This window comes from Pelodiscus sinensis, chromosome 23 (genome assembly GCF_049634645.1).
Source record: "Pelodiscus sinensis isolate JC-2024 chromosome 23, ASM4963464v1, whole genome shotgun sequence".
Lineage (NCBI taxonomy): Eukaryota > Metazoa > Chordata > Testudines > Trionychidae > Pelodiscus > Pelodiscus sinensis.
The window spans coordinates 3,864,151-3,891,400 of record NC_134733.1 but is presented as its reverse complement, the minus strand read 5'-3'; the positions used below and the strand labels follow the sequence as shown (position 1 = coordinate 3,891,400).

Genomic DNA, 27,250 nt, shown 5'->3' with positions numbered 1-27,250 from the left:
GTCCCAGCGAGGGCGGTGCCGCTTGTAGCTCGATCCCAATGGGTTTTCCAGGACATTTGCCGCCTTTATCAGGACACCGGGACAGAAGCCTTAAATCCGGGACTGTCCCGGGAAAAAACGGGACGTATGGTCACCGTACTGCTGGCTGGTTGGGGACCCCCTGACACGCCGTGACCGATGCTCCCCATTCCTCTCGCACACCGGAGCCTGGGGGGCCCAGCCTAGTAGATTGTGTGTGCTCCAGCGCCATTGGTGGCAGCGGTGGGGGGGAGGGGTCTGCAGCACCAGCACAGGCCCCCTAATGCTGTGGGGGGAAGCCCTGAGCCTCGGGAGCCAGATCCAGGCAAGCCGGGGGCCTGAGGTTCCCCACGCCGCCCTAGCTCCTCTGGGACCCACTGCTGGGCTCTCTCCTCCCAGCTCCGTGGCCCTGCCCTGCGGCCTGCGAGGGGGCGGCTCGGGGCCAGGCGGTAACAGGTGGTTTCTTCTCTTGCAGGAAGGACGGGCCGAGCCAGCATGTCTCCCTCGCCGTAGAGCCGCCCTGGGTGGGCTTTGCTCCCCCCCAGCCCAAGGTGAGCCTTCGTGGTGCCTTCCCCTCCCCCAGGGCAGCCGGGCCAGGCCCTCTGCAGTGACCGAGTGGCCTTGGGCAGGGACCCCAGCTGCCGGCTCTACACACGGAGGCAGGAGGCACAGCCCCCAAACAGGGACTGCTGGCACGTGGGGCCCACGGCCCCTGTGGGACGCTCACCCCGACACGCTGCCGCTGCACCGGCTGAGGGGGGTCGCTGCCAGCCCCCTGCACTGGCACAGCAGAGCCAAGCCCCAGCCGGGGGTTCTGCGCCAGGGTTGTGCCCACGCTGCCTGGTGGTGGGTGGTGTTGGCAGGCTCAGCGTCTAGTGCCCTGCACGGCTTTTGTCCCGGGACACTTCCCCGGGGCCAGGGAGCAGAGATCCAGGCCTGGGCTCTCCCTGCCCGAGTCAGCAGAGCCCGGTGGGGGCAGCGTCTGCCCTCTGGGGAGCAAGGGCGGCACGGCCGGGGGCGGGACGGGCGTTGGAGTCCAGCTTGCAGCTTCGCTACGGTCGGGTTGCTCCTGGGCCTGCCTCTTCGTCGGTCACTGGGGAGCATCCGAGCTCGGCCTGTGGGTTGTCATTGCCTAGTGGCGCACGACGCCTCCTGCCTTGTTATTGTAGGGTCTCTTGTGACTCCTGGGCTTTGCATTCCTGCTTGCTATTGCCGGCGCCGGCTGGCTTGGGGTGCTTGTCCCGGGGCCGTGCTCTGGGGGACCCTGTGGGTCAGGGAGGCCCCGGTGTCGCTCAGGAGAGGAGGGGCAGGGCTTTGGGGAAGGGGCGGGTTGGGGTGAAGCGGGGGGGTTGTCCCCCCTTCCCTAGCAACAGCCCTGGGGCTGCGCACGCTGGTGTGTGACTGTGCAGGCTGCTGCCTCGGGCCCCGGGGTGGCTTTGGGGCCGAGCGCCAGACCGAGCCAGGAGCAGGCGCTTTCCCGGGGGCGCTCCCGATTCCAGCCCCCCCGCCAGGAGCCAGTGCGGACGGAAGCCGTTCCAGGGGATTCTTGTTCCGCTGTGAAGTAAGGTCATTTTCTGACCACCTGCGGCCATTCCCAGCGTGGCTCCCAGTGCTCCCGGGAGAGACGCCGATTCCTGCAGGGGCGGGAACCCGACTCGTGCGCCTGACATGCACACGCACGCTCGCCCGCACTCCCACACGTGCACTCGCACACGCACTCGCACACACGCTCACACACGTCACTCACACCCACTCACACACACGCACGCACTCTGACACACTTTCACTCACATGCACATATGCGCACTCACTCGCACTGAAATGTGCACTCACACTAGCACGCACTCACACATGCGCGCACACACGCACACAGGTGCACTTGCACACTCACACTCACACCCTTGCACACACACACACACACTCTTACACGCTCACACACACACGCTCCCACACCCCCCCCCCGCAGGGCTCCGTTTGGGCTTGTGTCCAGGTTCCTGAGCTGTCCGTGCAGCCAGCAGGGCCGAAAGCTCCCTGCTCCTGCTCCTGCTCCTGCTCCTGCTCCTGCTCCTGCTCCTTCTCCGCAGGCCTCTACCTCCCTCCTCATGCCAGGCTCAGCCCCCCCACCCTGTGGGGAAAGCGGCAGCGGCGCTCGCCTCCGGACTGAGGGTCACTCCAGGACCTGAGCCCCGGCGCCCGCCCCCCTGTGCTTGCTGCGTGGCTGGCAGGGCCGGTCGCAGTCCGGGGTCACGTCTGCCGCTGGCGCCGGAGACAAGGGCAGATCGACCAGCGTCCAGCTCCCACCGGGCACTAGGGATGCTAGAGCCCAGCGCCCTGGTAACCGGCTAACCCATCAACCGGGGCTGGCGGAGCTGGGTCCAGCCCACGCTGGGCTACCAACTCCCAGCCAATTAAGGGGGGGCAGCCAGGGCAGTCCCTCTCGCCCAGCTGGGCAGGAACAACCCCTCCTGCCAAGAATAGGGCTCCTCTGGCTCGCGTGTGGAAGAGACTTTGAAAGGGAGGGAACCGAGGTGGCAGTAATTTGGGAAACCTCCGCACACAGGGCTCCTGAACAGAACCACGAATAAGGCCTTGTCTACACGGGCATATTTTGTGGCCAAACCTGCCTTGCGGTGGCAAACAGGGAGAGCGTTCATGCTGCTGTTCAACTTTTGTGGGGAAAAACACCCAAGTTTAGTGACAAAACACTTCCAGCCTGTAAGAGACTTTTGTCTTTTCCCCTCCCTTTGTTGTCGCCAAAGAGGCAGTGGGGACTCCGCTGTTCGGTTTGTCCAGAGAACTGGCTCCCGCCGGTATCTCACCAGGCCTGTCCTGCTGGCTGTGCTCAGTGTTTGGTGATCTCTGCTGCCCTGCGGACCTGCGCCCCTCCCACATCAGAGTTCCAGGGAGGGTCTGACACTGAGTGCGCTGCTCCCTTTAGGGAACAAAGAAAAAGCAAATTTTGGACTCCTCCTGCTCTCTGTGCATGAAGAACCCAGCGGCAGGCAGATGGCGGCTGCAGGGGGAGGGCTGGGGACGCTGCCGTGCTGCTTGGACATTCCTCAGCATGCAGTGCTCCCACAGCTCCCAGGGAATCCCAAGAGCAGAGATGCTTACCCATAATGCTTTGCTCTGTCTGTCAACAGGCTGCCAGCCATATGGCCAGGAAATGTCGACAATGGGAGCTGGAAAAACTAGTTTGACGGTTTTTCGCTTTTGGCGACTTTGGCACAAGGCCAGCACTTTGGTCACCAAACCCGCCCAGTGTAGACACAGCTCGCAGGCTGGGCAGTGCCCGTCCCTCTCAGGCTCTTACGTCCATCAGGGCAAGTGTCCTCCCCGTGCCCAGCCCCTCCCTGCCCCCCCGGTGGCAGCCGCTGCCCTGGCTGAGGGTGGCCCAGAGTTCACCTGAGTGGGGGGAGGCAAAGAGGCATCTGACCCTGCTAGCCACTCACCAGCCACTGGCTCACTGCTGCCACCCCACTGGCTTCTCCTTGCATCGCTCCACCCCCCCCCATGGCCTCTCCTTGCATTGCTCCACCCCCCCTCCACTGGCCTCTCCTTGCATAGCTCTACCCCCCCCCCATGGCCTCTCCTTGCATCGCTCCACCCCCCCCCCATGGCCTCTCCTTGCATCTCTCCACCCCCCCCCCCATGGCCTCTCCTTGCATCGCTCCACCCCCCCTCCACTGGCCTCTCCTTGCATCGCTCCACCCCCCCTCCACTGGCCTCTCCTTGCATCGCTCCACCCCCCCTCCACTGGCCTCTCCTTGCATCGCTCTACCCCCCCTCCACTGGCCTCTCCTTGCATCGCTCCACCCCCCCTCCACTGGCCTCTCCTTGCATCGCTCCACCCCCCCCATGGCCTCTCCTTGCATCGCTCTACCCCCCCTCCACTGGCCTCTCCTTGCATCGCTCCACCCACCCTCCACTGGCCTCTCCTTGCATAGCTCTACCCCCCCCATGGCCTCTCCTTGCATCGCTCCACCCCCCCCCCCCATGGCCTCTCCTTGCATCGCTCCACCCCCCCTCCACTGGCCTCTCCTTGCATCGCTCCACCCCCCCTCCACTGGCCTCTCCTTGCATCGCTCCACCCCCCCTCCACTGGCCTCTCCTTGCATCACTCCACCCCCCCTCCACTGGCTTCTCCTTGCATCGCTCCACCCCCCCCCCCCCAATGGCCTCTCCTTGCATCGCTCTACCCCCCCTTCCTGCTGTCCTCTCTTTGCATCGCTCCACACACACACACCCCCGCTGGCCTCTCCTTGCCTCGCTAAACACACACACACACACACACACACACACACGCTCTCTCCCACTGGCCTCTCCTTGCATCGCCCCACACACACACACACACACACACACACACACACTCATACACCCGCTAACCTCTCCTTGCATCACTACACACTCACCCCCTGCTGGCCTCTCCTTACATCTCCCCCCCCCACTCCCGCTGGCCTCTCCTTGCATCGCCCCACACACACACACACACACACACACACACACACCCGCTAACCTCTCCTTGCATCACTACACACTCACCCCCTGCTGGCCTCTCCTTACATCTCCCCCCCCCACTCCCGCTGGCCTCTCCTTGCATCCCTCTGCCCCCCCCCCCTTGGCTGTGGGTCCTGCCCATCCATCTGAAGTGATTTCACTCTTAGCAAGCGGGGGAGGAGAAATCCAGCCCCAGCCCCACTGACATGGGACAGGAGGGTCTGTTGAGCTGGGATCTCTGGGGGCAGGGCAGGAACAGGCCCGACCAGTCCAGGCAGCAGCAGCCTCCTGACTAAAATCCCCCCCAGCCCCTGCCCAGCCAGCCTGGGTCACCATGTGCCACTGCCCCTGCTGCTCCTACAGCCCGGGTTGGGTGGGGCGCGGGGGCAGCTGATGGCCACGAGCAAAGCACTGGTCTGCTGCGTGCCGTGCCCCCCTCCCCCAAGCCAGGCAGGGGCTGCATTTCCAGAGCCCCCCCAGGGCCCTGCCCCTGGCCGGAAGGGAGCCAGCCCCGCAGACCCCGACCCCCAGCCGCTTGGTCTGGGAGTGCACGGGGCCACACCGGGGCTCGGAGCCAGGCTGCCCTGCCCCCGGCTCTGGCCCTCACGTCCGGCGTCTGACGGATCCGGGGGGTTGGCACAGACTGGAGCCGCTCGGTGCAGACGAACCTTTGGCGCCGCCAGGCCTGTCTGGGCTCCGCGCCCGCCCGGGGACGGCTACCTGCTCTCGGGGCCCCCAGGCTGGGTCGAGTCTGGGGCAGGTGCCAGAGGCGCAGGAGCGGAGCCCCTGGCACAGTGAATGCAGCTGGACCCGAGCTAAGGCGCAGTGCGGGGCAGCTGGCGCGGGCACCAGAGGGCACTGCCGGTGCGGCTCTCCCAGCGCCAGCCATGGAGCAGCTCTGCTGAGCCCAGGCCTCTCCCCCGTCCTGGCTGGTGGCTGCCACGCCCGTCCGGGCTCACAGCTGCCCTGCCTCGCCGTGCCCGGGGCAAGCGCATAACCCGCTGCATGGGGCTCCAGCGCGGGAGAGGCTGCGACGTGCCTCCGGTTCTCCGGGACCCGAGCAGTTTGCGAAGGTCCCTTTGTCCTGGAAGGGAAACTGAGGCACAGAAGGCTGTGTATTGCCCATGTCAGCAGAGAGCTAAGAGGCTAATCCTGGGGCCTAGCCCAGGGCACTGGACCATCCTAGCTCTTCGGGGGATGGTGCTGCGTCAGTGGGGCTGGACGGGGGGGAGGAGCGCTAGGGGCTGGCTTGCCTAGTGGGCTGTGCGCAAAGCAGCCTTGGCTTGCCGTGCCCCCAGAGCAGCTCTCCCCGAGCCTGGTAACGGGCGGGTTTGGGGCTGCAGGGCCGGGCCCAGCCGAGAGCCTGGCGTGGGCTGGGCCGGGCTGAGCTGCCGTCTGTTGCAGAGCAGGCCCGGGAGCAGCTGGGAGCTTGGCCCGGTGGAGCCCAGTGGCCGTCCTGGCGGCTCCTGTGCGCAGCCCGGGCCAGGCAGGAACAGCCAGACCTGCCCTTTGGCACCGCTCCTCCTGCACCTGGCTCCACGCCCCCAAAGTACACACGGAGCCGAGTGCCAGCGAGTCCCAGCCAGGCGAGCTGCCCGAGCCACGGCTCCTGGGATCCCAGGCTGAGGGGCAGCGGCTGGCCGGGTTCCTAGCGCCCCGGCAGAGCCCCGGCCCATCAGGATGGCTCGGCCGCCGCCCTTCCCCTCCAGCGCCCCGGGGCTGCGTCGGAGCAACTCGGCTGAGTGGCGCTGGAACGTGAGTCGGGGCAGCAGTGCGGGCACGCACTGGCCCCTGCCAGCTGCCTCTGTCCTGGCTGCCCCCCCGATCCCTAGGCTCGGGCCCAGACAGCCAGTGGTGCGGGCCAGGGGCAGCTGGGTGGGACGAGGCCCCGAGCCAGCGAGGGCGCCTTTCCAGACGGCTTCAGGGCTCTGTCCCAGCTCGGCTACGGAGCCGCTGGGCAGGGCAGAAGGGAAGGAGTTAACCCTGCGTGGGGCGCGAGGGGCCCAGCCACTGTGTGTGCACGTCGGGGGGGGGGGCGTGTCGAGCCGTGCGTGGGGACGCACGAGGGGATGGGGGTGTGGGGAGGGTGTCTGCACATGCATGGTGGCAGGTGTGTCTGGGTACACAAGGATGTGGGGGGGAGAAGGGATTGTGTGTGTGGTGCACGTGTGCGTGTTTGGCCACGGGCCTGTGCACACGGCTGGGTCTCACACAAGCGTGCGTGTTTGTAGCTCAGTGCCGGGGGGGCTGCGCATGGAATCCCGGTCTGTGTTGGGGGCTTTGCCCGTCTGGCAGCTCCCACCCCGGCCTGGTGCCCACCGAGCCAGGCACCGGGGGCTCTCCTGTGAGGTGAGCCCAGCCCGGGGCACCCGAGGCCCTCGATGGGCAGACGAGTCCCACCTGGGACAGGCCAGCCCCAGCCCCTCCCGCAGGGGACACGGGCTGACTGGCTTGAGAGGGGCGCTCCCCGGGATCACAGGGCCAGCGTCGGCTCAGCCAGCTGGGCAGGGTGTCCCGTGGCTGTGGGGCAGGCAGGCAGCGAGGGCCAGGCCAGGGGTCGGGAGCTGGCTGGAATTCAGGCCGACTTGCCCCTGGCACTGCGGGGCCCTGGCCCTTGGGGCTGACGCTGCCTCCCTTCTGTCCCGCAGGCCTCTGAGCTGTTTGAAATGATCGAGAAGATGCAGGTGAGGGGCCCGGGGAGTGGGGGCCGTGCGCTAGGAGGCCTGGGGGCTCCCTCCCAGCTCCGCCAGGCCCACGGGCCAGGCCCTGCGTCCCCTGGAGGGCCCCGGGCGGGCGTGGGCCTGGGACTGCGGGGTCGGCGCAGAGCAGCCAGGCTGGCGAATCGGTTCCCCTGGGCCAGGCTGGTGCGGTGGCCAGAGCTGCCCGGGCTTTGCACTGGGCCTGCCAGGGTCTGGGCGCAGCCGGCTCAGCAGGGCAAGGTCTCCGCGGTGCTGCAGGCGGAGCAGCGCTGGGCGCGTGGGGGCCCTGCAAGCCCCAGGGGGCTCTAGAAAGGCCCGTGGCCCAGGGCGGGGGCTCTGTGGGCTTGGGGCTGAGTGGGAGGCAGACCTGTCCCCCCCCCATGGGGTCGGCTTTGGGAGAAGGCTGCCGGCCGCAGCTCCCGCCGGACAGAGGCCTGGGGGACGGGGCCAGGCCCTGGGAGGCTCTGCCCGGTGGGCACAGCCCGGCCAGGCGCTGCACAGACGCGGGCGAGGGAGAACGCGCCCCCCCCAGCCCCACTGGGAGCAGCGGGGGCCTGGCTGCCTGCAGAGCAAACAGGCCGGTGCCAGGCCTTGCTCAGTGCCACCCACTGACTCCCTCTTCCTGCCTCTCGTGCAGGGCAGCAGAATGGATGAACAGCGATGCTCCTTCCCACCCCCTCTCAAGGTAGGCAGGCTGGAGGGGCTGCGCCCCCTCCCCCGCCGTCAGCCAGGTTCTGCTGGGCCCCCGTGGGGAGAAGCAAGAGACCAGCCGATTCAGCCTGGTCGCCTCTGGCAGGATTGAACCGGGGTCTCCAGAGCTGAGCGGAGCAGCCCGGGCCTGCAGCTGGCACAGAGCAGCACCTGCTGGGGGTGCCCGGAGCGCTGCTCCTGGGCCTGGCTGAGTGTGCCCCCGGTCTCTGGGCAGGTTCCGTGGCCCTGCCCGGCATCGGCCATTGACAGGGACGAGAACAGGCCAGTGCAGCTCATTGGCCTGTTCCCCTGCCACTCTGAGGGAGCGCCTCTGCCCATGAGATGTCTGGGGAGGGGGGGGGGGTGCACGACTAGCTCCAGGCCTCGGTCGCCGCCCCAGGGGTGTCTGCTCTGCCTCCAGCGCCTCGGCCTGCTCTGGAAACACGGGGCCCAGTGCCACTGCTCTACAGCTTCCACTCCCTGCGTGCACCTGACGCCCTCTGCCCTGGGGGGATGCGGGTGCTGGAATTGGAGGGATGAGCAGGACTGGTGGGGGGTAGTAGCAGGCCTGGTGGGGGCGGGGGGCAGTAGCAGGCCTGGCGGGGGCAGGGGGCAGTAGCAGGCCTGGCGGGGGCGGGGGGCAGTAGCAGGGGGCAGTAGCAGGCCTGGCGGGGGCGGGGGGCAGTAGCAGGCCTGGCGGGGGCGGGGGGCAGTAGCAGGCCTGGCTCTCTCTCAGGGCCGACAACACTCTGGTGTGTTTGTGTTGCAGACCGAAGAGGATTATATCCCGTATCCCAGCGTCCACGAGGTAACGGAGGAGCCCGCACTCTGCTTGCACCGGTGTAACTGCCACTGGGCGGATTTGAACCTGGGACCTCTGGAGCACCCTGGAGGAGCTGGCTTTAGAGCTCAGGCTGCAGAGGCGCCTATGCTGAGGTCCCTGGTTCAAATCCACCTGGTGGTGGTTACGCCAGGCCTGGGCAAGGGCCCCATTGCATGGGTGCTGCGCACACCTCTTGGCCTGGACTCTGCCCCAGGAGCGTCTGGTCTAACGAGGTGTGTGACAGAGCATGGTGGGGGGTGGCTGGGACCATTTCCTGCCTGGCCCAGCTGCCATCCCTCAGCTGCATGTGGCACGAGGGACACGCCGAGCCGTGCGCAGACACCCCAGCAGGCTGGCCAGTGCCCATGCTCGCTGCCTGCATGTCCCCTACAGCCGGTCGGGCACTTTACCACCCTTGGCAGGGGGGAAACTGAGGCACAGAGAGGGGCAGGGACTTGCCAAGGTCACCCCAGGGGGGTAGAGCGGGGAATAGACCCGGCTGGCGTGCTGAGCACTGTCCCCGCTAGCCAGCTCCTGCGGGGGCCCTAGCTAAGCTGGGAGGTGCTGACCAGCCAGCAGGGGGCGCTCTTCTCCCTGGCAGCAGCACTGGATGGTGAACACGGGTCCCACGCCTGCAGGGCGAGTGTGGCGGGTTGGTCCCGGGATGCTCGAGAGCCCTCGGGGGGCAGGAGCTCTCCCGGGGACAGAGGGTGCTTGTCCGAGAGCCCCTCAGTTCCCCTGGCGTCCCACCGTGCGCCCACCCTGGTCTTTCCTCTCCCTCCAGGTGCTGGGGCGCGAGGGGCCCTTCCCCCTCATCCTGCTGCCTCAGTTTGGGGGCTACTGGATCGAAGGCACCAACCATGACCTGACCCGTGTCCCCGAGACGGAGCCGCTCCCGTCCCCAGGCGCTGCGGCCAAGCTGGAGTGTAACCACACGGCCAGGATCTACCGGAAGCACTTTCTGGGCAAGGTAAGCGCCCGGGTCCGGGCCCTGCCTTCCCTGCAGCCGGCCTGCTCTGCGTCCCTTCCGGCTGAGTCCTGCCCAGCCCGGCCTCCCGGGGGATCGGGGCTGCCCTGGTCTCCGGGCCCCTGGGAGCAGGCTCCTCACGGGGATGGGCTCCGTTTGCGGGGGGGGCGGGGGGCGAAGCCCCGTGTCCCTGTCCCTGCACAGCTGGGGGGAGGGTTCCTGTGGGAGCAAGATGGGGGGGTAGTGTGCAAGGGAAAGCCAGGCCTTTGCCTCACCCCATGTGGGGCACTGCTGGCCGGCTCCACGGCTCCCAACCGCAGGCTGATTTCAGCCCCCCGAGCCGTGGCCCCTGCGGGCGGGCAGTCCACCAGCTCCCAGGCGATGTGCAGTCAGGGGCTAGGTGGGTTCCTGGAGCTCGGGGGCGGATGCTGCTGGCGTAGGGGGCTGGTGCCGTGGGGTGAGGCCCCTTTGCGATGCTCTGGGGGTGCAGTGGGGCCTATAAGGGAGTAAAGAAGCCGCCCTAGGCAGGGGCATCACTCAGCAGTGTGGGGCTGATATCAGGGCTCTGTGCCAGCCCTGCCCCCTGCCCCGGCATAGGAGCACAAGCCAGGGCCCCCTGAGGCTGCGGGCTGGGCTGGGCTGGTCGCTCGCAGGGAAGTTCACAGCAGGCTTCAGCCCCCCCCAGCCTCCCCACATGGCACTAGGGTGGCCCCGCAGGCCGGGCCCGGGGTGGTGAGGGCTGAGAAGCTGCGTGGGTGGAACAGCCCCCCGCCCCCCATTAGCCCGGGTCAGCTGGCCTGGGTGTGGGAAAGCCCAAGAGCCGGCTGGAGGGTGCCTGACTCGGCTGCAGCCCGGCGCTGTTTGCCCAAGGCTCCCCCCCCCCCCGGCGACTCATTTCCGGGGGCCCGGCACAGCTGTCTGGCGCGTGAGCCATGGCCCTGAGCCACGCAGGCATGAGTCACCCGGCACCTGCCTCCGCCAGGACAGCTCGTCCCCGCCACTGCCGGCACGGCTGCGCCCTTCGGCTGCCGGTCAGAGAGCAGCGCGGCATGCCAGGCTCACCGGCTGTGTCTGCCCCCCGCCGCCTGGGCCGTCCCCCGCCGCCGCCTGGGCCCTCCGCTGGGCCGGCCCCCACCGCCGCCTGGGCCCTCCGCTGGGCCGCCCCCCGCCGCCGCCTGGGCCCTCCGCTGGGCCGCCCCCCGCCGCCGCCTGGGCCCTCCGCTGGGCCGCCCCCCGCCGCCGCCTGGGCCCTCCGCTGGGCTGCCCCCCGCCGCCGCCTGGGCCCTCCGCTGGGCCGCCCCCCCGCCGCCGCCTGGGCCCTCCGCTGGGCCGCCCCCTGCCGCCGCCTGGGCCCTCCGCTGGGCCGCCCCCCGCCGCCGCCTGGGCCCTCCGCTGGGCTGCCCCCCGCCGCCGCCTGGGCCCTCCGCTGGGCCGCCCCCCGCCGCCGCCTGGGCCCTCCGCTGGGCCGTCCCCCGCCGCCGCCTGGGCCCTCCGCTGGGCCGCCTGTCTGCACGGTGCCCTCCTGCCCGCGAGGCCTCTGGGAATGGCCGTGCCCCGGCGCACATGCAGGGAAGGGACCTTTACTGCCCGTCCCCAGTCGCTTGGCGCTGCTCATGGCTCCCCCGTAACGTGCCCAGGGCTGGCGCTCCAATCCAACGGCTGGCATGGACGCCTTTGGGGTGGGGTCCCCACTTGGGGGTTTGCTCCCCCGGGCCAGGCCGGCCCATTGTGCTGGGTCGCGGAGGGAGCGGTTTGTGCCCCGGGACCCTTGGGAAGGCGTCTGGGTCTGACCCCTGGAGGGCACCGCCAGGTCCCGGCTGCCCCGGCTCACCCAGCCAGCGCCCCACGGACAACTGGGAGCGACTCTCTGGCAGCTTGAGGGGGAGGGGAGCAGCTCCCTGGGAGACCCCCACTCCCCATGCTGTCCTCTGGGGTCCTGGCCGGGCTAACCCTGAGCCTGCAGCACCATGGAGGGGCATGTGGGGTGGACAGACCATGTGGGGCATCTCCAGGTCATGGGGTCTGGGACCGGGGGAGGGGCTCTGCAGCCTGTGGGGCAGCACTCAGCATCCCGGGGGAGGGGCCGCGCCTCTTACAGGGACCCCTCCGCCGTTCGCTGGCCCCGGCCCGGCTCCTTGCCCGCCAGCCGGCCCTCACCTGCCAGGGCGGCGCCGGGCGCGGGGCCCACGGGTCGGGGAGCAGAGGGGCTGCGCTCTGGCCTGTCGCCAGCTCACCTGTCCCCCCAGGAGCACTTTAACTACTACTCCCTGGACACGGCGCTGGGCCACCTCGTCTTCTCCCTCAAGTACGACGTTATCGGGGCCCAGGAGCACCTGCGGCTGCTGCTCAGGTGAGCGCGGGGCCCTCTGGGCCCGGGGCCTGGGCCTGCCTCCCCCGCCGAGGGGCCAGGCCCTGCAACGCCCTCGCCTCTTCTTGCAGGACCAAGTGCCGCACCTACCACGACGTCATCCCCATCTCCTGCCTGACCGAGTTCCCCAACGTCGTCCAGATGGCCAAGGTACCGGGGCCCTGACCTCCCTCGCCCTTTGCCTGAGTGCCAGCCCTTGGCCGGGCCGTTCCTGGCTTGTACCCGCAGCCTGCCCGGCGGCTGTGGCCGGCTAGCCCCTGGGCTCTCTGGGGATGCTGGCCTGGAAAGGGCGGGGGCTCCGGTCCAGCAGGGGAGAGTACCCCCCCCCCCCGCATGCACACGCCTTGCACGTTTTCACTCTCCTCTCTGCTGCAGCTGGTGTGCGAGGACGTGAACGTGGATCGGTTCTATCCGGTGCTGTACCCAAAGGTAGGCTGGGCTGGGGGGGCCACGTGCCAGACTGCGCCCCCTCCCCCGGCCACGAGCGCATGCACCAGCCTCCCTCCCCACTGGGGCTCCCACGGGGCGTGCGAGGGGGAGGGGCCTCCAGCACTGGGCAGGCGCCAGGCCAGAGGGGCAGGCCGGCACAGCGCAGAGGCAGCTCCTTTGCCAGGATTGCCCTGGGCAGAAGCAGCATTGCCAGCCCCCCCCCCCCCCCCGGAGCCTTTCCAGGGTGCTCCCGGCCCAGCACAGAGCCCCCCGAGAGGCACCCCCGGCCCAGGCTGGGTTTATAGTGGGGCGGGGGGCTCCTTTTGCTCCTGCCCAGTGCCCGGACCCGCTGGGTGGGGTTGGCATCCGCAGTGAATGTCCGGTGAATGCTGGACCAGAGCCTGCTGGGAGCCGCCTTGGGCAGAGCCTGGCCTCAGGGTGCTCCGGGACACAGCTCCACAGCCCGGGGGTCAGAGTCCACCCCTCCCACAGCCCACACCTGGAGTCCACTGGGGGCGTGCCAGCTGTTCCCCCCTCAGCATCCCTGGGGGGCTCCCAGACCCCTCCTTCCACGTAGACCCCTCAGCATATGAGGGACGGGTCCCCCAGCCTCCTGGGCCTGCTTGGGGGGGGGGCTACACAGCGCTGTGAGCCACTCCTGCCCCCGCCCAGCGCCCAGGCAGCACCCTGGCCTGAGGGGACGTGAGTCCCTGGCCGGGTCCCCGTCCCAGCGGGCGGGAGCCTGGCAGCCGGGCGGGGGCGTGACCAGCCCCTCGTCTCCCCAGGCCTCCCGCCTCATCGTCACCTTTGACGAGCACGTCCTCAGCAACCACTTCAAGTTCGGCGTCATCTACCAGAAGGCGGGCCAGGTGGGTGAGTTCCTGTGGGGTGGGGGTGGGGGTGGGCCAGGGGCCGGGCTCCCCCAGCCTGCCGCCCCCCGCCCCGGCCCAGCGTTCCCCTCTGACAAGCGGCAGGAGCCAGCCCTCGGCGCCCGCCCAGCTCAGCACGGCAGTTGGTGAGCCGGAGCGGCCAGAGCTGCTGGGTCTCCTGACCCCCGGGGCCGTCGCCTGGCGTCCCGCCCTCCCGGCTCGCTTTGCTGCCGGGGACTCAGGAGCCGCGCTCTCCAGTGGCGCCTGGAGGCACCACCCGGCTACACCGGAGCAGCGTTTACACTGGTTTACTTAGCGTGGGGGAGGAGAGGGCAGTGCTGCCTAATGGCTAAGGCCGGGCCCTGTGTTTGCTGCTTCTCTGGCACCCCTTTGCAAGGCATGGCCCTGTGCCTCAGTTTCCCCAGCAGTCAGGTTCAGAGCTGCTGAAGCGGGGGGCACAGACAGGCTGGTGGGGGAAGGCTTGTGCTGGCTCCCCCAGGAGCTGGGCCGCGCTCTCGGTGCTGCGGGGGCGGGGCGGGCCGGAGCTCTGCCTTTGCCCCCACTCAAAGACCCGGCTTCCCTCCCACCAGGCTGTCTGGCCAGGCCCAGCCCCGGCTCCTGCCAAGTGGGGCAGGGCCCGGCCTGTCTGACGCCCGGCCTCGCTGGCTCTTGCAGACCTCCGAGGAGGAGCTGTTCAGCACCACCGAGGAGAGCCCGGCCTTCGTGGAGTTCCTCGACTTCCTGGGCCAGAAAGTGCAGCTGCAGGATTTCAAGGGGTGAGTGAGGTGGGCGCTCGGGGCACCGCTTGTCCCGGCCGGCCCGGGATCTGCGAACGGCTCAGCCTGGCCGGCACCCCGCCCTGGGGAACGGGGCGGGCAGCTCCCTGAGGCCCGTGTCTCTCCGGTGGCAGGTTCCGTGGGGGGCTGGACGTGACCCATGGCCAGACTGGAACAGAATCCGTCTACTGCGCCTTCCGCAGCAAGGAGATCATGTTCCACGTGTCCACGAAGCTGCCCTACACCGAGGGCGACGCCCAGCAGGTAGGAGAGAGACGCGGCCCCTTTCCCATGCACGCGTGTGCATACGTGTACGGGCTCACGCACGTGTGTACACGTCACGGCGCTCAGGTCGTGCCCACGCTCGACCTGTCCGTCCCCAGACAGGACCCCCCCCAGTGAGGCACCCCATTCTCAGGGAGCCCCCTCCAGTGCAGTGACCCTCTCTTGGGGGGCCCCTGTCCCCTGGGGGTCCGCCCCCTCTGCCTCCGGGATGGCGCCTCTCAGGGCCTCCAGCCGCCTGCCTCCACCGTGAGCCCCTTTGGGGGGTCCCCTCCCTCTGGACCCCTGGGGCCTCCCCTCCCAGAGGGACTAGCGCCCCCTGTTCTCCAGACCAGAGCGACTCAGCCAGCACCCAACAGGAGGGTCTATGGAGCTTTGAACCCAGCAAAGGACCCTCAGGCCTGGGCCCTCAGCCCGCGTCAGTCTCCCCTGCAGCCAGGTGAGTCCTGCGGCTCTGCTCTCAGTCCCCCAAAAACAGCCCCAGTCTCCCAGCAGAGCCTCCAATACCCCCAGCAACAGCCCCTCCCCCGACCAGTGTCTCTCCCCAGGTAAGAGGGTCACCTGGGCCCCTCTTCTCCGCCTCCCTCCCCTCCAGCGTTCTCCCCTCGCTGGGGTCAGCGGGGCCGGTCGATGGGGTCCCCTCTGCAGCCCTTTGGCTGGCGTCTGGCTGGAACCGGCCGCGTCCTCTGAGCAGGGCCGGGGGCGCCAGGGCACCAGACGCCAGCTCCGGGCTGGTCTCTGGAGCAACCAGCTCCTCACCATTGTCACGTTTAGCCAGGAACTTCCGGGCCCTGAGCCCCAGTGTGCAACCCCCCTTTGACCCCAGAGCTCCCCGCTTCCTCACAGCGCCCCTTGGAGACCGCCCTGAGCAGGGTCCCTCCGCCAGTGACCCGGGGCAGTTCGGCCCCGCTCCGGGACAGAGCACCAGCTGTGACGTTGGCGTTGCCCTTTCCGGGGCGCAGTCCTGCAGGAGCAGGCTCCGTCTCAGCAGCTTGGCCTTGGCCCCTTCCTCTGGTGCAGCCAGGCCGGGGGGGGCAGTGACACTGGGAAATGCTGCCCAAATAGACAGGGCGGCAGCTTTTCAAGGGCCCACCCCAGGGCCAGGCGTCCTTCTGGCCCTGTCGTGCTGCTCCCGGGCAGCAGCTCTTGGCTCAGGTGCACGATGGGGTCAGTTTGCATCAGCCCCGTGCCCAGCCCCGTGACACGGGACCAGCAGCAGGCCCCGGCTGAGGGCTTCTTTCAGTGCCCCGAGAGCCCTCGATCCAGACCCCCTCGCCGGGCTGTCAGGGAGCGGCCGGGCGCTAAAACGGGTACTGCCCAGCCCTCCCAGTGAAAGCCTGGGCCTGCCTCTTCGTCTGGGGATGGGCCAGTCCCGGGTGGCTTCCACCTCGGCCGGGTCTGGCTTCAGCCGGCCGCTCCCACCTGGTGGCCCAGACACGTCACCTCCGCCATCCCCGCCCTGCACTTCCCGGTCAGCCCGGCCTCCTGGAGACGGCCCAGCCCCTCCTTCACTTGGCCCACGGGATCCTCCCAGGTCTGGCTACAGACACAGATATCGTCAATATCGGCCAGAGCAAAGTCCTCCATCTGCCTCAGCCACTGATCCACCAGGCGTGGGAGGTGGCCAGGCCCCCTTGAGGCCAAAAGGCAGGCCCAGGAACTCAAAGAGCCCTATTGGGGTGCTGAAGGGACTTCACCCAGGCCTCCGGGTCCAAGGGCACCCTTTGGTCAGGTCCATAGTAATGAAGAACCGGGCCCCTGCCCCCAAACTTGCCTAGGATCTCATCAGTCCTGGGCGTGGGGTCGGCCTCGGGCACGGTGCTGGTGTTGAGTTTGCGATAGGCCACGCAGAACCGGATTGTTCCATCCTTTTTGGGGACCAGCACTAGTGGGAAAGCCCAGGGCTGGAGAAGTCTGGATCACCCCAAGAGCCAGCATGTCCCCAGCCTCCCTCTCCAGGCCCCAGGCTGGAAGAACAGCTGCTGGTAGGAACGCAGCACCTCTGAGCTCTGCCTGCTGGCCTGAGGGGACTTGACTCCAGCGAGGCACCAGCCTCTGCTTCTGGGAGGAGGCGCCCCAGGGGATCCTCCCCCTTCTCCTCCCACTGCCCACCCACGGCCAGCACCGCTCCTCCTTGTCCCACGCTGGCATGGTGCGCCCGCTGGCGGCGCGCCCGGCTGGACAGCTCCGCTGCGTGCCTGACCTCATCGACCTGTCTGACGACCTTGAAGGGACCGTCCCAGGCCCCCTGCAGCTTGTTCTCCCTCACGGGGCGGAGGAGCGGGCCCGTGCCGAGCAGTCGTACCAGGCTGTCTGCCTCCCCGGAGCCTGGGCTGGCTTCTCCCTGGCCAGGCCCATGAGCTCAGCGAGTCTTTCCCGGGAGGTCAGGACGTCCTCTACCGCTGACTCGCCTTCCCCTTCCATTGCTCCCTCATCAGGTCTAGGGGGCCCCTCACCCTGCTCCCATGGATTCCTGGGGCACCTCCCTGTACCCAAACCAGCTCCCCACAGGCAGCCCCTGGACTGCTCCCTCTCTGGCCACCTCCTCGCCCCACAGGAGGGAAGAGGTATCGACAGGGGGCAGCCAGGGGATTCTCTGCCCCCGTGGTGCCCCGGCCGGGGCAGGGCTGCACAGTGATGCCCCTGCGCTCAGTTGCAGAGGAAGCGGCACATTGGGAACGACATCGTGGCCATCGTCTTCCAGGACGAGAACACGCCCTTCGTGCCGGACATGATCGCCTCCAACTTCCTGCACGCCTACGTGGTGGTGCAGGCCGAGCGCCCCTGCTCCGAGCACACACTCTACAAGGTGGGGCCCGCGGGGCTGAGGGGCCAGGAGAGCGTCCCCACAGGGTGGCCACAGGGGACCAGTCAGCACTGCGGGCTGCTGCTCCCAGCTGGGAGGGGCGAGGCTTTAGGGAATCAGGACTCCTGGGCTCTGCCATGGACTCTCTGGGAGCCAGTCCCTTGTCACTCCGTGCCTCGGTTTCCCCTTGGGGCTCGAGATCATGTGAGCATGGGCGTTCTCGCTGCTCCCCTGGCATGGGCACTGGAGGGGATGGGGCCCTGTCCAGAGGGCATGGCATGGACATGAGGCTCTTGTCCCCACAGCCGGGCCCAGGCTGCCCCAAGGGTGCTCCCTGGCCCCAGTGAGGGGCAGATGGCAGCTCCTGCTGTCACCACATGCTGCTGGAGAGTCCTAGCCAGAGACTGGGCCCTTTGGCAGGGCCTGGGGGACACTGCTCAGCAAAGCCCGGCGGGACGTGGGGGGCCCGTAGGTCATGGAGCTCCTGGGCAGGTCTGTCGGGTGGGTGATTCCCCTGGGCCAAGAAGGCACCCAGCGTCTGGTAAGTGGTGAGGCGCCCCGCAGTGGGGTGGATCAGGGCCCTGCAGTGGAGTGGATCAGGGCCCTGCAGTGGTGAGGCTGGGCCCCGCAGTGGGGTGGATCAGGGCCCTGCAGTGGTGAGGCCGGGCCCCGCAGTGGGTGGATCAGGGCCCTGCAGTGGGTGGATCAGGGCCCCGCAGTGGTGAGGCTGGGCCCCGCAGTGGGTGGATCAGGGCCCCGCAGTGGTGAGGCCGGGCCCCGCAGTGGGTGGATCAGGGCCCCGCAGTGGTGAGGCCGGGCCCCGCAGTGGGTGGATCAGGGCCCCGCAGTGGTGAGGCCGGGCCCCGCAGTGGCGAGGCCGGGCTATCTCGTCCAGAAGTGCCTGCTGGCTGCCGTGCGTGGCAGAGGCCTGGCTGACGGCGCCATGTCTTGCAGGTCTCTGTCACAGCCCGGGACGACGTGCCTTTCTTTGGCCCCCCGCTGCCTGACCCGGCCATCTTCCGAAAGGTGAGAGGAGAGAGGGCCGAGGCCTCCAGGCACGCACTGACCGGCCCTGGCTGGCCCTTGCTGCAGCCCGAGGGGGTGTGTGGAACCCGGGGAGCTGCCAGGGACAGCTGGTCTGTCTGCTCTCCCTGCCCAGGCTTGCTGGGGCCGTCTGCTGGGAACATCATGGTCACTGGACGGGGAGTCCGGGGCCACAGCCCTGGAACTGGGACAGCCCTAGGGCCAGCTGGTCACTGCCCTGTCCAGTTGGGAATGCAGGCGGCTCTGAGAGCCTGCTGCAGTGCATGAGCTGCACCACCAGGGGGCGCTTGGCTGCACTAGCCCCACCACCAGGGTGCACGGCTGCACTAGCCCCACCACCAGGGGGCGCTCGGCTGCACTAGCCCCACCACCAGGGGGCGCTCGGCTGCACTAGCCCCACCACCAGGGGGCGCTCGGCTGCACTAGCCCCACCACCAGGGGGGCGCAGCTGCACTAGCCCCACCACCGGGGGGCGCGCGGCTGCACTAGCCCCACCACCAGGGGGCGCTCAGCCGCTGCCCACTCCCCGGGGCTGATGTTGGCTCCTGCCCAGGCTCGTTCCCTAGGGCGGAGCCGCCTGGACCCCAGACAAGACAAGTGACCCCAGCGGGGGGCCAGAGCATGAGCCTGCCGGAGCTGCTGCCTGTGGGGGCAGAGCCAAGGCCCAAGGGCTGAGCCCCAGGGGGCCGTGACTTGAGCCCAGCCCCAGGCCAGGAGGCTCCAAGGCCAGGCCAGCAAGTCAAGCGCCCGCCCTGGGCACCCCGCCATGCCCCCCTGGGGGGCGCCGGCCGAGGCTGACGTGGGGGCTTGGCCCGCAGGGCCCGGAGTTCCAGGAGTTCCTGCTCACCAAGCTCATCAACGCCGAGTTCGCCTGCTACAAAGCCGAGAAGTTTGCCAAGCTGGAGGTGAGTCGGGAACCACGTGCCAGGCGCTGCCCCCCTGCATCGCCCCACCCCCGCAATGCCCCGCGCCCCTGCATCGCCCCACCCCACATCACCTCACCCCCGCAATGCCCCGTGCCCCTGCATCGCCCCACCCCACATCACCCCACCCCCACAATGCCCCATGCCCCTGCATCGCCCCACCCCACATCACCTCACCCCCGCAATGCCCCGTGCCCCTGCATCGCCCCACCCCACATCACCTCACCCCCGCAATGCCCCGTGCCCCTGCATCGCCCCACCCCACATCACCCCACCCCCGCAATGCCCCATGCCCCTGCATCGCCCCACCCCACATCACCTCACCCCCGCAATGCCCCGTGCCCCTGCATCGCCCCACCCCACATCACCCCACCCCCGCAATGCCCCATGCCCCTGCATCGCCCCCCGCCCCCAGCATCGCCCCACCCCCGCAATGCCCCATGCCCCTGCATCGCCCCCCGCCCCCAGCATCGCCCCACCCCCGCAATGCCCCATGCCCCTGCATCGCCCCACCCCACATCACCCCACCCCCACAATGCCCCATGCCCCTGCATCGCCCCCTGCCCCCAGCATCGCCCCACCCCCGCAATGCCCCATGCCCCTGCATCGCCCCACCCCACATCACCCCACCCCCACAATGCCCCATGCCCCTGCATCGCCCCACCCCACATCACCCCACCCCCGCAATGCCCCATGCCGCTGCATCGCCCCACCCCACATCACCCCACCCCCGCAATGCCCCATGCCCCTGCATCGCCCCCTGCCCCCCAGCATCACCCCACCCCACATCACCCCACCCCCGCAATGCCCCATGCCGCTGCATCGCCCCACCCCACATCACCCCACCCCCGCAATGCCCCATGCCGCTGCATCGCCCCACCCCACATCACCCCACCCCCGCAATGCCCCATGCCCCTGCATCGCCCCCTGCCCCCCAGCATCACCCCACCCCACATCACCCCACCCCCGCAATGCCCCATGCCCCTGCATCACCCCCTGCCCCCCAGCATCGCCCCACCCCACATCACCCCACCCCCGCAATGCCCCATGCCGCTGCATCGCCCCACCCCACATCACCCCACCCCCGCAATGCCCCATGCCGCTGCATCGCCCCCACCCCACATCACCCCACCCCCGCAATGCCCCATGCCCCTGCATCGCCCCCTGCCCCCAGCATCGCCCCACCCCCGCAATGCCCCGCGCCCCTGCATCGCCCCACCCCACATCACCCCACCCCCGCAATGCCCCATGCCGCTGCATCGCCCCACCCCACATCACCCCACCCCCGCAATGCCCCATGCCCCTGCATCGCCCCCTGCCCCCAGCATCGCCCCACCCCCGCAATGCCCCCGCGCCCCTGCATCGCCCCACCCCACATCACCCCACCCCCGCAATGCCCCATGCCGCTGCATCGCCCCACCCCACATCACCCCACCCCCGCAATGCCCCATGCCCCTGCATCGCCCCCTGCCCCCAGCATCGCCCCACCCCCGCAATGCCCCGCGCCCCTGCATCGCCCCACCCCACATCACCCCACCCCCGCAATGCCCCATGCCGCTGCATCGCCCCACCCCACATCACCCCACCCCCGCAATGCCCCATGCCCCTGCATCGCCCCCTGCCCCCCAGCATCGCCCCACCCCACATCACCCCACCCCTGCGATGACCCATGCCCCTGCATCACCCCATACCCCCCAGCATCGCCCCACCCCCACAATGCCCCATGCCCCTGCATCGCTCCACCCCTGCAATGGACCGTGCCCCCCAGGATCACCCCACCCCCGCATCTCCCCACCCCAGCATCACCCCACCCCTGCAATGCACCGTGCCCTCCTGCATTGCCCCAACCCCCCGCATCACCCCACCCCTGCAATACGCCTTGGTCCCCTTCATCCCTCCACTCCCAGCATCTCCCCACCCCCACAATCCCCCGTACCCCCGCGCATCGCCCCAGCCCCACTGCACCCCCAGTATTTCCCCATCCCCTCAGCATCGCCCCAGCAATGCCCAGCACCTGCCCTGCCCCCCTTCCCCATGCCGAGGGGCTGCCGTGCCCACCGTGGGGCTCTGGGCAGGGCCGGACCACGCTGCATGCTGGCCAGGCGCCGGGCAGTATCCCAACCCCCCCCCCCCATCCTCCCACCGCCCTTACCGCTGCCCCCCAGGAGCGCACGCGGGCGGCCCTGCTGGAGACGCTGCACGAGGAGCTGCACCTGCACAGCCAGGCCATGCTGGGCGTGGCCGGGGACGAGGACCGGCTGGAGAACGGCGGCAGCGGCGGCTTCTTCGAGTCCTTCAAGGTGAGCAGGCGGCGGGCGGGGCCGGAGAGCCAGGCTGTGCCGGGGGGACCCCACTCCCAGCAGCGCCCCCACCCCCCTTCCCTCTTCCCCAAGGCTGGGGTTTGGGGCTGAGGGCAGCACAGGGGCTGGGAGTCGGGGCTCCCACCCTGCCCCAGCCCCACAGCCCCTCCCCAAACGTTCCTCCAGCCCCCTGGGGGCCAGCCCCGTGGTTGGGAGTCCTGGCGCCGGCCGGGGGGCGCCGGCAGGGCAGGGGCTGGGGCAGGGCCTGGATTGCGGTTCTGGGGGGGGTCTCTGGCGGAGCTGCCGGCTCAGTCGGGGGCTCCCCGGCCGGCTCCGAGGGGCACCCACGGTCCAGGGACACGGGGCCTTCCCCCGACCCTGGGGCACGTCCGCAGCCCGGCGCAGGCCCTTCTGCAACAGCCTGGCGGCTGGAGGAGTCGGGCAGTGCCCAGCTCACCCCCCGGGCTGCCCCGCTGGGCCTGCTGAGTGCCCCACGCTGCCACCGTCTCGCCCGCTGCGCTGAGCCCCTCCACGGGGCCACGGCCTGGCCCTGCCCCAGCTGGCGCTGAGCGGGCTGGCCCGGCAGGATGGCAGCGGCTGTGTGGTGGGGTCGCTGCCCCCGGGGGATGGGCACAGGGTGCTCGCTGCCCCCGGGGGTGGGCACAGGGAGGCGGTGGCTGCAGGAGCCGATTGCCCAGGGGATCCCCCACCCCTAGAACTCCGGCCCAGGCGACTGTTCAGGCTGACATGGGGCGTGGGGGGGGGGGGGTTGGGACCCAGGCGTCCGTGGCTGCACTAGGCCCTGCTGCCTTTCAGAGCGGCGTGGGGCCTGGGCCGGGGTCCTGGGGCCACCCCCTGCTCTCAGCCGCCAGGCGCCTGGGTCTCTTTGTGGGGCAGGTGAGTGAAACGTCCCCCGTCTCTGCTGGTCCAGAGCCCCCCGGGCAGGGTCCTTTTCTGCCAGTTGCACTCCCAGCAGGAGCCAGAAGCCCCGGCCCAGCTGGGGGGCAATGCAGGGGCCCCGGGTGGGGCTGGGATCTCCCCCCTCTGCCCCAGAGCACGGCCTGGGTGTCTCCCCCCTCCAGCCGCTCCGGGTCCAGGGGGGGGACCCAGCAGCTGGGGCCGGCTGCCTGAGCGCCTGGATTCCCCTTCCAGCGTCCGCAGCCGCAGCCAGTCCATGGACGCCATGGGCCTCAGCACCAAGAAGCAGAGCTCGGTGTCCACCAGCCACAGCGGCAGCTTCGGCCCCAACAACCCGGACATGGCCAAGAGCGCCGGCCTGGTGAGTGTGCCCCCGCGCCCCGGCCGGCTGCTTCCGCTCTCAGCCCCGCCCCCTGCCCGGAGCCCCGCCCACCTGCCCCGCCCCCTTCCCAGAACCCCGCCCCTGCCCGGAGCCCTGCCTGTCTGCCCCGCCCCCTTCTCAGAGCCACGCCCCTTCCACGCCCCTCCTGTCTGCCCTGCCCCCTGCCCGGAGCCCCGCCCCTTCCTGTCTGACCCCGCCCACTTGTCCAGAGCTCAGCCTGTCCAACCTTACCCCCTGCCCACAGTCCTGTCCTCTGCTCAAAGCCTCACCTGTCTGACCCCGCCCCTTGCCCCGCTTGTCTGACCCCACCCCCCTGCCCAGAGCCCTGCCCTCTGCTCAGAGCCCCACCTGTCTGACCCCACCCCTGTCCAGAGCCCTGCCCCCTGCCCAGAGCCCTGCCTGTCTGACCCCACCCTCTGTCCAGAGCCCCACCCCCCACCCATAGGCCTGCCTGTCTGACCCCGCCCCCTGTCCAGAGCCCCACCCCCCACCCATAGCCCTGCCTGTCTGACCCCACCCCCTGCCCTGCCCTCTGCCCAGAGCTTTGCCTGTCTGACCCCGCTCTGCTTTGACCTTGTTCCCTGCTTTGAGCCCCGCCCATCTTGCCCCCCTGCCCTAGGTCCTGCCCTGCTCTGAGCCCCACCCCCTGCTCCAAGCTCTGTCTGACCCCCTGCTCTGAGCCCTGCCCACAACCTGACCAGACTCCCAGCTCTGAGCAATAGCCCAGCCCCACCCAGACTCCCCCATTGCTGCTCCCTGCATCTCCCTCCCCCTCCTCTCCCTGTGCCTGGCTCGAATTCTCCTCCCACCCCACCCCCTCCTGATTCAGAGCCAGGCCCCCAGCCTCTTGCAGGGCAGCATCAGGCCCAGACTTACTGAGGATGGGGAAAATATGTGGGTCTGGGTTCCTTCCTGGGGCACATGTGAAAGCCCCAATCCCCATCCTGTCCCCTCTATGTCCCCCTGCTCCCTTCTGAGCCCCCATGGCTCACCTGTCCCTCCCCCATTCCCTTCAATGCAGCCAGAGCTCCAGCCCCACAGAGGGACCAAATCTAGCCCCTCACCTCCGGGAGGGGCACTGGGCGATGGTTCCCAGGCAGAGCTGGTGGGTGCGGTGGGATCCTGCCTCACAGCATTCCCAGGGCTGTGCCAAGAGAATCTCTGGCCATTGCGCTACTGCGGGGCTGGTGGCTGCGTTAGGGCAGGTTCTGGCCGGGAGGGGCAGCCCTCAGCTCTTCCGATAGGTGCGTGTTCCGGCCACGCATGAGCCCAAGGGCTCCACTTGCTTGCACAGGAAGGTGCCTGGCCTGTAACTGAAAGGGGCAGGCTGGGGGGGTGGGGTGTCTTGGTGTCACCCTGGCTCCTTCCACTCCAGCCTGGGGCCCAGGAGCAGCCCAGGGGCACCTTGCTCTCTGCAGCAGCCTCTCCAGTGGAGGGCTGGACCCATGCGTGTCCCATGGCTCTGCCCTGGCGTTGCGGGGAGCAGGGCTGGCCCCACAGCTGGAGCTGCCCCGTTGGGCCCCTGTCCCGAGTGGGAGGAGCAAGCTGCAGCGTGCGAAGGTGGGTGAGTTCTCCTGGCGCCCCAAGGCACTGGCACCGCCGCTCGGCACCCAGCTCCCTGCCCCGTGCCCAGCCCCTGGGCCTGCGCGAGGAGCGCGGAGCCAGGCAAGGCCCGAGGGACGCCTGGCGTGTGCCGGGCTCTCGGCCTGGGGCGGAAGGAGGCTCGAGGCCGCGGTGATTTGCCTGCTGGCGTTGCTGCCCTGGTGCACCGGGAGCCCCAGCCTGCCAGCGTGGGCGAGAGCCGGGCTGCGTGGCTGGGCCTCCGGGGAGGGCAGGTGCCAGGAGTCTCGCCCTGGCTCAGACACTCACCCGTGGGGCAGCCTCAGTTTCTCCAATAGGGAGTGACTGGCCTGCCTGAGACAGCCTGCCCTGAGCGAGCCCCTTCTGTGCCGGCCCTGCTCCCCGCCCCCCCGAGCCCGGCAGCAGCCCGGCGCCTCCCCATGAGACCTGCCCACCCCAAGCACCCAGCCAGCCCCAGCCGCCGCTCAGCGGGGGCCCCAGGCAGAGCCCCCTGGCACCGGGGTGCTGCCACCAGGCCCCTGGGCGACGCTCAAGCCATGACTCTCTTCTCTTTCTCTTCCCTCTCCCCCCCCCTCGCTCTGCTTCTCCGCCCGCTTGCCAGTCCCTGCTTGTCCCCGGAAAAGCGTCCAGTAGGTGCGGACGCCGAGGCAGCGCCATCGGCATAGGAACCATAGAAGAGGTTGACGTCTCTCTCTCTCCCCCCTCCGCACCCCTCGCCTGCTCTGGAGCCCGCGCTGTGCATGTGGGGGCGGGGGCTGGGGGGCACCGCCTGGCTGGGCCTGGCGCCATTGGAGCCCGCAGGGCGCTGGGGTGGGGCCGGGAGCCTCCCTTCTCTGCAGCAGTTTGGGGGCTCAGGTCGGGAGAGGCGGGTCAGCCCCCCTGGCGCTGCCGCCTTCGCGCCCGCCTGGGCACTGCCCACTGCCGTCTGCACCTCGCGGTGTCCATCTCTCGGCGGCCCCGGGCGGAGCCATTCCTCGCCAGCGAACTCCGTGCCCCAACGGCACCGCTCACGCCGCGTCCTCCACACTGGCCAGGCCAGGCGGACCGACTAGAGCCGCCACGCGGCCGCTCCGCAGGGAGGGTGCAGCGAGGCGCCAGCAGTGCCAGTCTGCGCCGCAGCCTCCTGCTACCCTCTGGGCCGTGCTGCCCTGGGCCGAGACACCCTGGCAGAGCAGCTCGGAGCTGGGCCGGGCCCGCAGGCTCCGGGCGTCGATCGCATGGGCTGGTCACAGCGTTAACCGCCCCTCCCCTGCGGCAGGCTGGTGCCCGGCTGAGAGCTGCCCGGCTGTGCTGGGAAGGCTCCCCCTGTGCCCGCAGCCCGGCCCCCCAGCCTCTGTGCTTGCTGCACTCTGAGCGGCACAACTGGGGTCAGACCAGCCTGCCCCCGCTCCCACCCCCGCCCCCAGCCAGTGCCACTGGCTCCCAGGAGAGACCCTTCAGATGGGCACCGCCGCTGGGCATGGCCCTGCTGAGCTGGCTGGCAGTGCAGGCCAGTGGCTAGAGGAAGGGGGGATGGGAGTGCAGACGCCAGCGTTCCTCTGCTGTCTGTCTCGTCCACTGACTGGGCCTCAGTTTCCCCACCTGTGACAAGAGGGTGATGGTGCGTGGCTCCAAGCTGGGCACTGCGTGGCGATGCTCAGGGACAGGTGCCAGGCCCAGGGAGCCTCAGCCAGGCACGGGTCACCTCTCCCTGCGCTGCCCCTCGCACCCCTGCTCCCCGCGCTGCCCCTCAGGTGCCGGGCATCTGCCCTTGGACGGACGCTCCCTGCCCCGTGGCATCAGGGACCCCGCTCGCCCTGCACCAGCCCCACGCGATGGGCAGAGTCCGCCGGGGCGGCAGCTGCGGGGCCATCGGTGGCGCCGAGTCCCTTGGCCAGCGTTGGGAGCCTGGGGGCGCGGGATGAGCGCGGAAGGGGGCGCAGCCTGTGTACTGGGGGGGCTGCCCGTGGCTCCAGTTCCACCCCCAGCGTGGGCCCCTGGGGGGGCAGTGCCCCGTGGGGGGCCTGGGCTGCCCCGCTCTCTGGCTGATGGACCCAACCTTTCCCAGTCGCTGATTGTTCCTGGCAAGAGCCCGACGCGGAAGAAGTCGGGTCCCTTCAGCCCCCGGCGGAGCAGCGCCATCGGCATTGAGAACATCCAGGAGGTGCAGGAGAAAAGGTGAGTGAGGGGCACCCGCTCCATTCGCCCCGCCCCCAGGAAGAGAGAGCTGGGAGGGGGGCCGGGGCCAGGGGAGCAGAGCCCCAAGTGGTGATGGGCACGGAGCCGCCCCAGCACCTCGCCCCGTGTCCCTGCCTCTGCAGATACGCCTGGACCTGGGAGAGCAGAGGTCGGGCTGGGCATGCACTGTCCCCGTGGGGGCAGATTCCTGCACTTTGCCCTGATGCCTGCCTGGGGTTGGGGCCGTGGCCAGGCTGCGGTAGCTCCCGCTCTGCTGGGCCTGGGGCTTTGCCCCCCATGTTACCAGGCTTGGGAGCAGCCTTGCCAGCTTGGAAAAGAGGAGACTAAGGGGGGATATGACCAAGGTCTATAAAATCATGAGCGGTGCAGAAAAAGTGAGTAAGGAAAAGTTATTTAGTTGTTCCTATAACACAAGAACGAGGGGTCACCAAATGAAATTAAGAGGCAACAGGTTTAAAACAAACAAAAGGAAGTTTTTCTTCATGAGGCATACGATTAACCTGTGGAACTCCTTGCTGGGGGATGTGGTGAAGACCAGGACTTTAACGGGGTTCAAAAAAGAGCTAGATAGATTCCTGGAGGTTAGGTCCATCAATGGCTACTAGCCAGGATGGGTAGGGAGGGTGTCCCCAGCCTGTGTGTGTCTGGAAATGGGTGACAGGAGGGTCACGTAAGGATTCCCTGTTCTGTTCGCTCCTCT

General features: G+C 69.4%; 1 protein-coding gene across 1 annotated transcript in view; it reads left to right on the top strand.

Annotated features, from left to right (window-relative positions):
• RAP1GAP (RAP1 GTPase activating protein) overlaps positions 1–27,250 on the top strand; it is a 61,251-nt gene that overhangs the window by 25,644 nt on the left and 8,357 nt on the right. The window contains exons 3-19 of the mRNA XM_075906248.1: positions 494–569; positions 7,164–7,199; positions 7,852–7,899; positions 8,674–8,712; positions 9,512–9,697; positions 11,941–12,044; positions 12,134–12,212; positions 12,438–12,491; positions 13,277–13,360; positions 14,036–14,136; positions 14,271–14,400; positions 17,072–17,227; positions 18,179–18,250; positions 19,087–19,173; positions 21,357–21,491; positions 22,624–22,770; positions 26,420–26,529. Of these exons, the coding sequence (XP_075762363.1) occupies positions 494–569; positions 7,164–7,199; positions 7,852–7,899; positions 8,674–8,712; positions 9,512–9,697; positions 11,941–12,044; positions 12,134–12,212; positions 12,438–12,491; positions 13,277–13,360; positions 14,036–14,136; positions 14,271–14,400; positions 17,072–17,227; positions 18,179–18,250; positions 19,087–19,173; positions 21,357–21,491; positions 22,624–22,770; positions 26,420–26,529 (1,644 nt within the window). The remainder of the gene's footprint in view (positions 1–493; positions 570–7,163; positions 7,200–7,851; positions 7,900–8,673; positions 8,713–9,511; positions 9,698–11,940; positions 12,045–12,133; positions 12,213–12,437; positions 12,492–13,276; positions 13,361–14,035; positions 14,137–14,270; positions 14,401–17,071; positions 17,228–18,178; positions 18,251–19,086; positions 19,174–21,356; positions 21,492–22,623; positions 22,771–26,419; positions 26,530–27,250) is intronic.